This window comes from Vicugna pacos, chromosome 17 (genome assembly GCF_048564905.1).
Source record: "Vicugna pacos chromosome 17, VicPac4, whole genome shotgun sequence".
In the NCBI taxonomy this organism is placed as follows: domain Eukaryota; kingdom Metazoa; phylum Chordata; class Mammalia; order Artiodactyla; family Camelidae; genus Vicugna; species Vicugna pacos.
In genome coordinates, this window is record NC_133003.1 from 2,057,080 (window position 1) to 2,067,935 (window position 10,856).

A 10,856-nucleotide genomic window follows, 5' to 3' on the forward strand; every position below is an offset into this window, starting at 1 on the left:
GTATCTGTGTATTTATGTGTTTGTATCGTTAGGGCCCAGGGCAGGTCACTTGTGAAAATGCCTTGATGACATAGTGATTCTTTTCATGGTGCTGAAGTACAAACCTCTTTGCAAGTTGTGCGAGCACTTTGGTGGGGTCAGCTGTAAGGATCGGCACTGCCGGGGAAGGGCTGCTGCGCCTGTGGCCCTTTGATGCGTCCTGCTCACTGTTTCCCTAAAGAGGAGTGTGTGTTGTCTCGTCCCTCCGGGGGATCTGCTGAGGCCTCTGCCTCCTCACGTTGTCACCAGGGCTGGCTGTCACCAGGCTAAAGACCTGACAGCGTCATGGTGACCAGTGCTGTCTCCACAGTGTGTCCGTCTGCCTGTGTCCTCCCCCGAGAGGTCGAGCACTTCTAACGCACACTGGCCACCTGCTGTGCCTCTCGTTGGAACTGCCCGTGTGTGTTGTGTTTGTTTAGAGCACTGGGTTTCGAGGGGTTTTTGGACCCCGGGGATGTGTAGCCTTTCTCAACCTTTGGGACCTTGCGGGTCGTGGAGTGTCTTTCCGGGTATATTTCTGGGCTTTTGCTGGTTTCTTGATTTGCGTGCTTTTGTTTCTGCCCCAGGAAGAGCTAAGCATCTCCCTTGTGTCTTGTGTCTGTGGTGTCACAGGGGGAAGAGCAGTGCCTCCCCCGAGGTTATGCACAGAGGTACCGAAAGGGCTTCGTTATGCACATGACCTCTTTAGCCCACCTGGATTTCCCTTTCAAATAATCAAAATGCGATTTCAAGTGGAAACAAAGGAAAACATCACCAGCCCCCGCTTAAGCCACGTGGGCAGGCACGCAAAGCCAGCTTTCCTGTGGCTTCATTGACAGGGAACACCCAGGAGAGGTAAAGACACCCAGAGGGGAAGAGGACTCGGGGCTGTCAGGGGCTGGGGGGTGAGGGGGTGGGGGGCAGTGCGTGCTGTGGATCCAAGTTTTTACTTTGAAGAAAGGAATGGTGTGAGCCTGCATGGTAGTGATGGTCGCACGGCATCGTGAAGGCACCCAGTGCTCCTGAATTGCACAATTTCAGAGGGACAAAGTCTATATTTTATTAAAAGAAACTTAAAACGGCAAAATAAAGGATGCCATAACCGATATGAAAGAAACAGAGGAAAGTGAAGAAAAAGCAAGCAGAAATCACTTCAGGGGAATGGAAGTCAAGGTCGGGTGCGGGAGGGGATTCATGGTGGGATTGTGAAGAAGAAGGTGCGGGTGGGCGCAGAGGGGCTCAGCCCCAGGGGCTGGTGACGCCTGAACTGGCTGTCCGTGGCCCAGCGTTCCAGCTGCAGGTGCAGCATCTTCAGGACTTTTGGAAGCAGCAGGAGCTGCGGGAGCTTCAGGAGCAGCAGGAGCTGCGGGATCGTCAGGAGCAGCAGGAGCGGCAGGATCTTCAGGAGCAGCGTTAGCTGCTGGAGCTGCAGAAGCTGCAGGAGCAGCAGGAGGGAGCTCGGGGTCTCCCGCTGGATCCTGATGGTCCTGGTTTTGGTCTCTGGCATCTTCCCCTGCCCCCGCCTGCTCTGGATCTGTGACTGTTGGAAGTGGAGAGAGCTTTCAGTCTCGTGGAGGCGCTCGCTCGTGCTGTGAGAGAGGAAATCTTGAGCCTCGTGCCTCCCTTTCCGTGGGCCTCTTCAAGGCCAGACGTCTTCCCGGAGCTTTCCGGACAGCTCCCAACAGCAAGTGCCCACAGGATGTGTTTTGTGACTGAACTCGTGTAGACAGGTGGTCTGAGACCAATGTTGGCTCTGGTGCCAGCAGCAGCCTCTGGGGACGCCTCCCTGTGTGGCCCAGCCCTCGGCCCTCCCTCGCCTCCGAACGTTCACCGGCCCCGCCCTTCTCACCTTGGGGCTGTGCCTCGGTGGGCTCCTGGTCCTCCACCTGACTCCCAGGGAGCTGCTCCAGGTCAGAGCCGGGTCTGCTGAGCTGCCTGTCAGCCGCGGGCAGGACCCTGGCGTGACGCCTGGGCGGTTTCTGGGGAGGAGGCCGTCGCGGTGGCGGGGACCCCTCCGTGTGCAGACTCACCCGGAGCTGGTGCTGGCCCTGAGAAGCGTGCAGCGGCCCCTCGCTCGGGGAGGAGGCGTGGGTGTCCTGATCCAGCGGCTCCTGCAGTGTCCGGCTCTGCAATGACAGTGAGTGGCAGCGGGCCGGGCCCGGAGGTCTCAGAGCCCTGCCCGGCCAGGACCACTCCCGCTTCTGCCCGCTCGACCCTCTGCTGCCAGATCAGACTGGGACCTTGGTCAGCTGAGACGGCCACCCGGGAGGGAAGAGACACAGCCAGAGGGCACGGGCTTCGACTCGGGCGGCAGGGCCCTGCCCGGCTGGCCACAGCCCAGCCCGCCAGCTGGGACCCGGGGTGCGGACGTGACAGGCCCCCCCAGGCCTCTGACCTGCTCGTGCTTGAGGCAGGCCCCCCCACCCCAGCCCAACATGACTGCCCACCTCCACCAGCAAAGGGAAGGGGATGTGGGGCTCTACCCGGGTGGGGTCTGAGTGGTGGCCCGGCCTGGGCGGGCCTGCCCCGGGCCTCCCTGGGTTACCTTTGGGTCCCTGTGGCCAAAAGGCCAGAGGCGCCTGGGGTGAGAGCCGAGCCAGCGCCGGCACCGCTGGCCCAGGCCCTCGCTGCGGGCCTTCCGGGGGCCGCGGCCTCGGGGTGTTGGGACGCAGCAGAACATGTGTGACTGAGTTGAAGTGAGTTGACCAACCGGGTGAGCTGAGTAGGGGCTTCTCGACAGAGTGGGTGCCCGGTGACCTGGGTTCTAAGTTGTGTTGGGTTCGGTTGCCAGGGAAGTGAGGTCACTTCCTGGGGTCCCCTTCCCCAAGCTTCCTCATTCCGCAGAGCTCCCCAAGGGCCTCTCTGGGCTGCTGACTGCTCAGCTCCCAGCCCGTGCCGTGTCCGCACACAGTGACACCCACTCGGCCCCCCTGCCCAGGACCCTGCGGAGGCCTGGATGCAGCCAGGGCGCCAGCTCTGAGGAGGCAGCTGGGTTCGGACCCGGCCCGCCGTCGCCCGCAGTGCTGTCACCCTGGACGAGCCGCCTGCCTCTCAGGGTCTCCCCAGTCCCCCGTCGGCACAGTGGGGATCATCCTGGCCCCTCCTTCCCGGGGAAGCCATCGTGTCTCCAGAGGCACAAACACCTACCGCACCTGTCAGCCCCGCGGGCTGGCATCCCAGGGAGCTCGTGCGCAGACTCAGCAAAGGGAGGGCCCCACAGAGGGCTGGCGGAGCGCAGAGCACACCCCACACAGGCTGGGTAGGGTCTGCCCTGAGGTCCGGAGAAAGTCACTCCCCTTGCCACCTGCTTCCCAGCTCCCTGTCGGGGCGGGGGGGAGGGGAGAAACTGAACATAACTGTGATTTCGTTCTTGCTGACATACTACCCCCTGGGTCACTGTGTCATGTTTAGATTCAGGCCCAGTGTGTCATCTCGGCCCCTGGGGTTGGCTGCCCCACAATGCTCTCAGCTTAATGCCTTCTGGTCACGTGTCCTCGTGTGAGCCCCCACCACACCCTCCCCTGCAGGGTGGATGGACATTGGGACCTGCTTGTGACATGCAGAGTGACGTGTGAAAATGGGCGTGACTTCCGCTCGTTCCCAGCTCCGGTGTTCCTTCTCCCCCTGTGTGTCTCTCAGCGCCTGTCTTGTCTCTCTCTCTCTCTCTCTCTCTGTTTCTCTCTCCCTCTGCCTGTCTGTGTTTCAGTCTCTCTGTCTCTTTTCCTGGATGCATGTGCGTGTCCATTTACCTGCGTATCTGTGTATTTATGTGTTTGTATCGTTAGGGCCCAGGGCAGGTCACTTGTGAAAATGCCTTGATGACATAGTGATTCTTTTCATGGTGCTGAAGTACAAACCTCTTTGCAAGTTGTGCGAACACTTTGGTGGGGTCAGCTCTAAGGATCGGCACTGCCGGGGAAGTGCTGCTGCGCCTGTGGCCCTTTGATGCGTCCTGCTCACTGTTTCCCTGAAGAGGAGTGTGTGTTGTCTCGTCCCTCCGGGGGATCTGCTGAGGCCTCTGCCTCCTCACGTTGTGACCAGGGCTGGCTGTCACCAGGCTAAAGACCTGCCAGCGTCATGGTGACCAGTGGTGTCTCCACAGTGTGTCCGTCTGCCTGTGTCCTCCCCCAAGAGGTCGAGCACGTCTAACGCACACTGGCCAACTGCTGTGCCTCTCGTTGGAACTGCCCGTGTGTGTTGTGTTTGTTTAGAGCACTGGGTTTCGAGGGGTTTTTGGACCCCGGGGATGTGTAGCCTTTCTCCAACCTTGGGACCTTGCGGGTCGTGGAGTGTCTTTCCGGGTATATTTCTGGGCTTTTGCTGGTTTCTTGATTTGCGTGCTTTTGTTTCTGCCCCAGGAAGAGCTAAGCATCTCCCTTGTGTCTTGTGTCTGTGGTGTCACAGGGGGAAGAGCAGTGCCTCCCCCGAGGTTATGCACATGACCTCTTTAGCCCACCTGGATTTCCCTTTCAAATAATCAAAATGCGATTTCAAGTGGAAACAAAGGAAAACATCACCAGCCCCCGCTTAAGCCACGTGGGCAGGCACGCAAAGCCAGCTTTCCTGTGGCTTCATTGACAGGGAACACCCAGGAGAGGTAAAGACACCCAGAGGGGAAGAGGACTCGGGGCTGTCAGGGGCTGGGGGGTGAGGGGGTGGGGGGCAGTGCGTGCTGTGGATCCAAGTTTTTACTTTGAAGAAAGGAATGGTGTGAGCCTGCATGGTAGTGATGGTCGCACGGCATCGTGAAGGCACCCAGTGCTCCTGAATTGCACAATTTCAGAGGGACAAAGTCTATAGTTTATTAAAAGAAACTTAAAAAGGCAAAATAAAGGATGCCATAACCGATATGAAAGAAACAGAGGAAAGTGAAGAAAAAGCAAGCAGAAATCACTTCAGGGGAATGGAAGTCAAGGTCGGGTGTGGGAGGGGATTCATGGTGGGATTGTGAAGAAGAAGGTGCGGGTGGGCGCAGAGGGGGCTCAGCCCCAGGGGCTGGTGACTCCTGAACTGGCTGTCCGTGGCCCAGCGTTCCAGCTGCAGGTGCAGCATCTTCAGGACCTTTGGAAGCAGCAGGAGCTACGGGACCTTCAGGAGCCGCAGGAGGTGCGGGAGTTTAGTGATAGGTTTGGGGTTAGGGTAGGTGTTCGGGTCAGGGTTAGGCGTTTGGGTTAGAGTTAGGTGAGAAGGAGGAGAAAGGTTAGGGTTTGAGGGGACGAGGAGCAGGTGTAGGATAAGGTTTGAGTTATTTGGGTGAAATTAAGGTTTTTTTTTAGGGTTAGGGTTTGTGTTCTCGTTCTGGTTTGAGGTTCTGGTTAAGGCTAGGGTTAGGGTTAGCGGCTGGGTTAGGGTTAGGACTTGGGGTAAGGTTTAGGGTTAGGGGTTAGTGTTAGGACTAGGGCTAGGGCTAGAGTTGGGCTGTACATGGGGAAGCGGGAGCCAGACTAGGATGAGATGTCAGTTGGAAGATCCCAGTCCCTCCAGATGACAGCAGCCATGGGGTTGGAGGGGAAGGACACTACCCACATGAAGGAAGGAAGACCCCAGTCCTGGAGGCTCCCTGGTGTGTGGTGGGTCCTGCCATCAGTGGTCCCATCACCGGGAGGGAGAAAGAACCACTGGGAATCATACATAGCTATCAAAGGAATAAAACCGAACACAAAATTAGAATCAGCAGAATGCGGTAATCCAATAATAAAGGACAGTCAAATGTGCTTATACATATTCAAGAAGTAATTCATGTTAGTTATAAATAATAAGTAGTTCATTTGTGTCTTTATTATTATTATTATTATTATTTAGATTCCTCATATAAATGATGTTACATGGCATTTTCTTTCTCTTTCTGGTCCAATTCACTTTGAATGACATTCTTCAGGTCCATCCATATTGCTGCAAAGGCATTATTTTATTCTTTTTCATGGATGAGTAGTATTCCATTGTATATATGTAGCAGAGCTTCTTTATCCAGGCATCTGTTGATGGACATTTGGGTTGTTTGCATGTCTTGGCTATTGTAAATATTGTTGATGTGAACATTGGGGTGCAGGTGTCTTTTGAGTTACATTTTTATATATATTTATATAATGAAAGATCATAATATATGAATATCACTCATAAATGAATATTTTCCTAGTATCAATGTAAACATATCAGAAAAAATTAATTTGCATAAATGTATAAAATGCTGCACAAGAATACTATAAGCTGATTGTCCCTATATAAAATCAATATAGACAAATGTATTAAAAATACCCAATAGACAGGTCAAGATAAATAACACTGTGTGAATTTCAAAACACTGTGATGTTAGTATGACTTTGTTATAGTGGCAAAGGCACTCTTTCATATGAGAGTATTTTGAGTGAAAAACAATGCAGTTTTAGAAGTGAAATAAGTATATGGTATGAACAAACTTTATAAAATTCAATATAGATAAATAACCCAAACCTTTAAAACTATTACATGGTCAGTACGCAACAGTACCTAGTGTATAGATAATGCAAAAACATAGTCTCTTAAACTGTAATACTTTATTTAGCTCTAAAATACCCTATGATCCTAACATGTATATTAATTATGAATATCGAAATGTATTTTTGAGAATTTCTTTTTGGTGACACTTTTACAGCCTATATATTCTGGCAAGTAAAGATCAAGATCATTTTCTAATTTATGTAAGATGAAACATTTATATCTCAAAATTAGTGAAATCCTTATTTGAATAAAAGTTGCATTTAAATGTGAATTGCTGGATCATGTTAATCAGTCAATCAACCAATCAGTCTAGAATTTATCGAGCAAATGACCCTCAGTAATGATGCTTCAGACTTATGTTCCATTAAGCAGGACCAGGTGAGGAAGGCAATGAAAATGTCTTATTTACTTATTTACTTATTTACTTATTTATGTATTTATTTATTTTTATTTAACATTTTTTATTGCTATATTCATTTTACAAGGTGGTGTCAATTTCCCATGCAGAGCACAATTTTTCAGCTATACATGAACATACATATATTCATTGTCACATTTTTTTCACTGTGAGCTGCCACAAGAGCTTGTCTACATTTCCCCGTGCTGTACAATATAATCTTGCTTATTTATTCTGCATATGCCTGTCAGTATCTACAAATTTTAAACTCCCAGACTGTCCCTTCCCATCCCCCTCCCCCTTGGCAACCACAAGTTTGTATTCTATGTCTATGAGTCTGTTTCTGTTTTGTATTTATGTTCTTTTTTTTTTAGTTCCACATAAGAGTGATCTCATATGGTATTTTTCTTTCTCTTTCTGGCTTACTTCACTTAGAATGACATTCTCCCAAAATGTCTTAATATTGCATCTAATTAGAAGAATGGTGGATGACCTGAGGTCCACCTTCAACAACATATTATGCTCCTGGGAAATAAATAAATCTTATGGGATTGTCAGCTAGAATCCAACTTAGATGTATGATTTGAAGCAGACCACTTAATTTATTGTTTTTATGTGTATAAAGTTAAGGCTGTATCAGTTGTAAACAATTATCCAAATCTAATATCTATGCTCACTTCATTCCATGAAGTCGAGGATATCACAGACAGCAATGCCTCTTTCAAAGAAAAGCGGTAAATCTAAAATGCTGAAAATTGTATTATGACTTTTAATAATGTATTAAATCTTTCAGTGTAAACATTGCCACACATAATACAAGAGAGAGTGTGTGTGTATCCTCCATGTATTTAAAAGAATGAATCACTATCAATGGAATCATTCTATCAGTTTGCCACATCCTCCTCTAATTGCTCACTTTCGGTGGTGATCAAAGCAGACCTGGGACCAGGTGACGCAATGGACTGCAGCAGTAGCAAAGGAAGGGAGCTCCTTTAGTAACGACAGTCCTAGAAGACAGTTCTGAGGTGATAGTTGTGTTGACATGTAAGTAACTGATGAGCAAGAAAAGTCATGGAAATGGTCATGTGAAAAGCCCTGTAGGTCAAAAGGACAGGAAAGCAAAAAGTCTTCACGTCTAAGGGAGAGAAGGGTAGACATAGAAACAGACCTGAACTGGAAAGAGAAGCCAAGGAGAGAATACAGAGTCTTCTGGGCTGTGATAGGTCATCTAGAAGCCTCACTAAGGATGCTGAGATACCACTAGGTTAATAACATTATCTGATTTAAATACATACCCGACACACTCTGACTGCTATGTGGAGGATGGAGAGTAGGGGAAAGACTGAAGGCATGGAGATCAACTGTGAGATATTTTTCAGTGTCTCGGTTGAGAGATGTTAGTAACCTCAGCAGTGGAAGAGACAGCTAAATTGGAGACTAAAGAAGAGCATGAGAATAAATTTTAAAGTAAGCTGGGTTTGCTGGGGGTGTGTGTGTGTGGGAGCCGAGTGAGAGGACATTTGACTGTCCTTTATGATTGGATTACCGCATTCTGCTGATTCTTATTTTGTGTTTGGTTTTATTCCTTTGATAGCTATGTATAATAAAACTCCCAGTGGTTCTTTCTCCCTCCCGGTGATGGGACCACGGATGGCAGGACCCCCCGCACACCAGGGAGCCTCCAGGACTGGGGTCTTCCTTCCTTCATGTGGGTAGTGTCCTTCCCCTCCAACCCCATGGCTGCTATCATCTGCAGGGACTGGGATCTTCCAACTGACATCTCATCCTAGTCTGGCTCCCCCTCCCCCACGTACAGCCCAGCCCTAGCCCTAGCCCTAGTCCTAACACTAACCCCTAACCCTAACCCTTACCCCAAGTCCTAACCCTAACCCAGCCGCTAACCCTAACCCTAGCCTTAACCAGAACCTCAAACCCGAACGAGAACACAAACCCTAACCCTAAACCAAACCTTAGCTTGACCCAACTACTAACTCTAACCTTATCCTACTCCTGCTCCTCCTCCCCTCTAACCCTAACCGTTCTCCTCCTTCTCCCCTAACTCTAACCCCAACCCCTAACCCTAACCCCAAACCTATCCCTAAACTCTGGCTCTGGTCCTAACCCCAAACCTCTAAACCTAACCCTATCCCTACCCCTAGCCTTAATCCTAACTCCTCCTCCTCCCAAATCCTAACCTTAGCAATAAGCCTAACCCTAAAACCCTAACCCTAAAGCTACCCCTACCCCTACCCCTAACCCCTCAGCCCTCACCTGAAATCCTAACCCTAACCCCAAATCCCTTAACCTGATCCCGACCCCAACCCCAACACTAACATTAACCTTGAACACCAACCCCAACCCCAACCCTAACCCAGAGCCTGCTCCTGCAGGAGGTCCAGGACTGGGTCCAGTTCCACCAGCCCTGCAGGGAGACCCTGTGCTTGCTTCTTGGTGTGAAGAGAGGGAGCCCCATCTTGGAGGTCCAGTTGGAAACTGGGCCTGGCCCGGGTCTGGGAGGCAGTAACGGGGAGAGGGAGGAGAGCAGGAGAAGTGGGGCCGAGGGAAGTGGGGCCGAGGGCTGTGTCCCCGGCCCGGGCCAGTGGTAGTCCTGGTTGAGTGCGGACCCGATTGCTGGTGGGGTGGTGGGGTGGGGGCATTGGGGATGGAGACCTGGCAGGGCGGGCAGGGCGGGCCGGGCTGGCCGGGCGGGCCGTGGGGGCGTGCCCCTGCTCGGCCCCGCCCCCCCAGCCCGGTCCCGCCCTGCCCCACTGTGCAAGGGCGACACAGCAAGAGACCCCGCCCCAGCGTCCGCCTTGCGGGCGGGAGGAGGAGGGGCGCGCACGCGCAGACGCGCAGACACCGGAAACCGCCCAGAACGTGTAGAAGCTGGGCGAGAGCCAGGTGCTCCGGGACCAACTCCCGGAGGAGGAACGCGGCCTGGGGTCTGGGCCGCCGCGGGTCGTCGTCTCCGCTGCCGCCGCCAGGCAGGTGTGGGGGCGTGCAGGTCGGGGAGTCGGCGGTGAGGCCTGGGCTGTGCCGTTGGGGAGGCGCACAGGGAGGGGTGCGTGGTGAGGTCCCGGCCGCGCGTCCCTTTAGGGCCCTGAGGCGGATCCGGGCTCACCGCCCTGGTTCGTAGTGTACCCCGCCTCCCCACATTAGGAGCCCCTGAACGCCGCGTCTCCGCTGCCACTTATGCCGGGGTTTGGAGAAGCAGGTGCAGCTCCGGGAGGTGGGAGGGCGTCTGACGGCCCCGGAGCACCTGCGACCGGTTCTCAGACCGTGGCCTACTCCCAGGGGGCGGGTGCGGTGCGGTCTCGGGGCCGTGGCGGCTGCGGCCGCGGGTGGATGGGGGCTGCCCGGTGCGAGCCCCTGGATGTGTACCCTAGTCCCGTGCGGCCTGGACCCCGCCGGTCTTGCTTCCCGATGTTCATGGGGTTCACGTGTCGCAGGCAGCCTTCTCCTGGGAGGCGGGCGCGGTGCTGTCAGGTGGCGGGGGGTGGGGGGGCGGGGCCACTGAGACTCCCCCCACCCCAGGGGCGCGAGGTAACCGTTACCTGAAGTCACTATTGTTTTACTTTCCCAGAGACTCCGGGAAAAGGATTAGGGGCGAGTTCCCATCCAGATCTCGGAAAAGCTCCCAAAACGGCAGCAGCGTGGTCACCCTGCCGCTGCCTCAGGCGGTCCACGAACCATTCAAACCGCCCGCTCCAAGAGGTGCCCGGCGATCGCCATTGGCTGAGCCGGACCAGCGCCCCTGGGCGGGGCCGGCCCCCACGCGGCGGCCACGGGTCCCGCCCCCTCGCAGCGGCCCCTCGTCCCGCCCCGCTGGTGCGCATGCGCGCAGTCCCCACAAGAAAGAGTCTGCGCACACACCTTGCCGGCCTTCCTCTGGCGCCGCCGCTCCATCCCCTGTCCTCGGAGGCTTGTCGGCTCGGCGAGACAGCACGAGCTGCGGCCGGCAGGG

General features: G+C 53.6%; 1 protein-coding gene across 1 annotated transcript; it reads right to left on the minus strand.

Annotated features, from left to right (window-relative positions):
- Positions 1 to 966: 966 nt before the first annotated feature.
- Positions 967 to 2,968, minus strand: LOC140686667 (uncharacterized). The gene is made up of 3 exons (XM_072940875.1): positions 2,564 to 2,968; positions 1,868 to 2,144; positions 967 to 1,558 (listed from the first exon to the last, which is right to left on the minus strand). Exons 1-3 carry the CDS (start codon positions 2,696 to 2,698, stop codon positions 1,167 to 1,169), a joined length of 804 nt encoding a protein of 267 aa, XP_072796976.1. The 5' UTR covers positions 2,699 to 2,968; the 3' UTR covers positions 967 to 1,166.
- Between the last annotated feature and the right edge of the window lie 7,888 nt (positions 2,969 to 10,856).

What these genes read in the sequence shown, in the direction of transcription:
- LOC140686667 (XM_072940875.1), bottom strand. Translation starts at nt 2,698, where the DNA reads ATGTTCTGCTGCGTCCCAACACCCCGAGGCCGCGGCCCCCGGAAGGCC. An exon ending in TTGGCCACAGGGACCCAAAG is followed by an intron (nt 2,145 to 2,563) that starts GTAACCCAGGGA and finishes CTGTCATTGCAG; the next exon opens with AGCCGGACACTGCAGGAGCC. An exon ending in CACCGAGGCACAGCCCCAAG is followed by an intron (nt 1,559 to 1,867) that starts GTGAGAAGGGCG and finishes CACTTCCAACAG; the next exon opens with TCACAGATCCAGAGCAGGCG.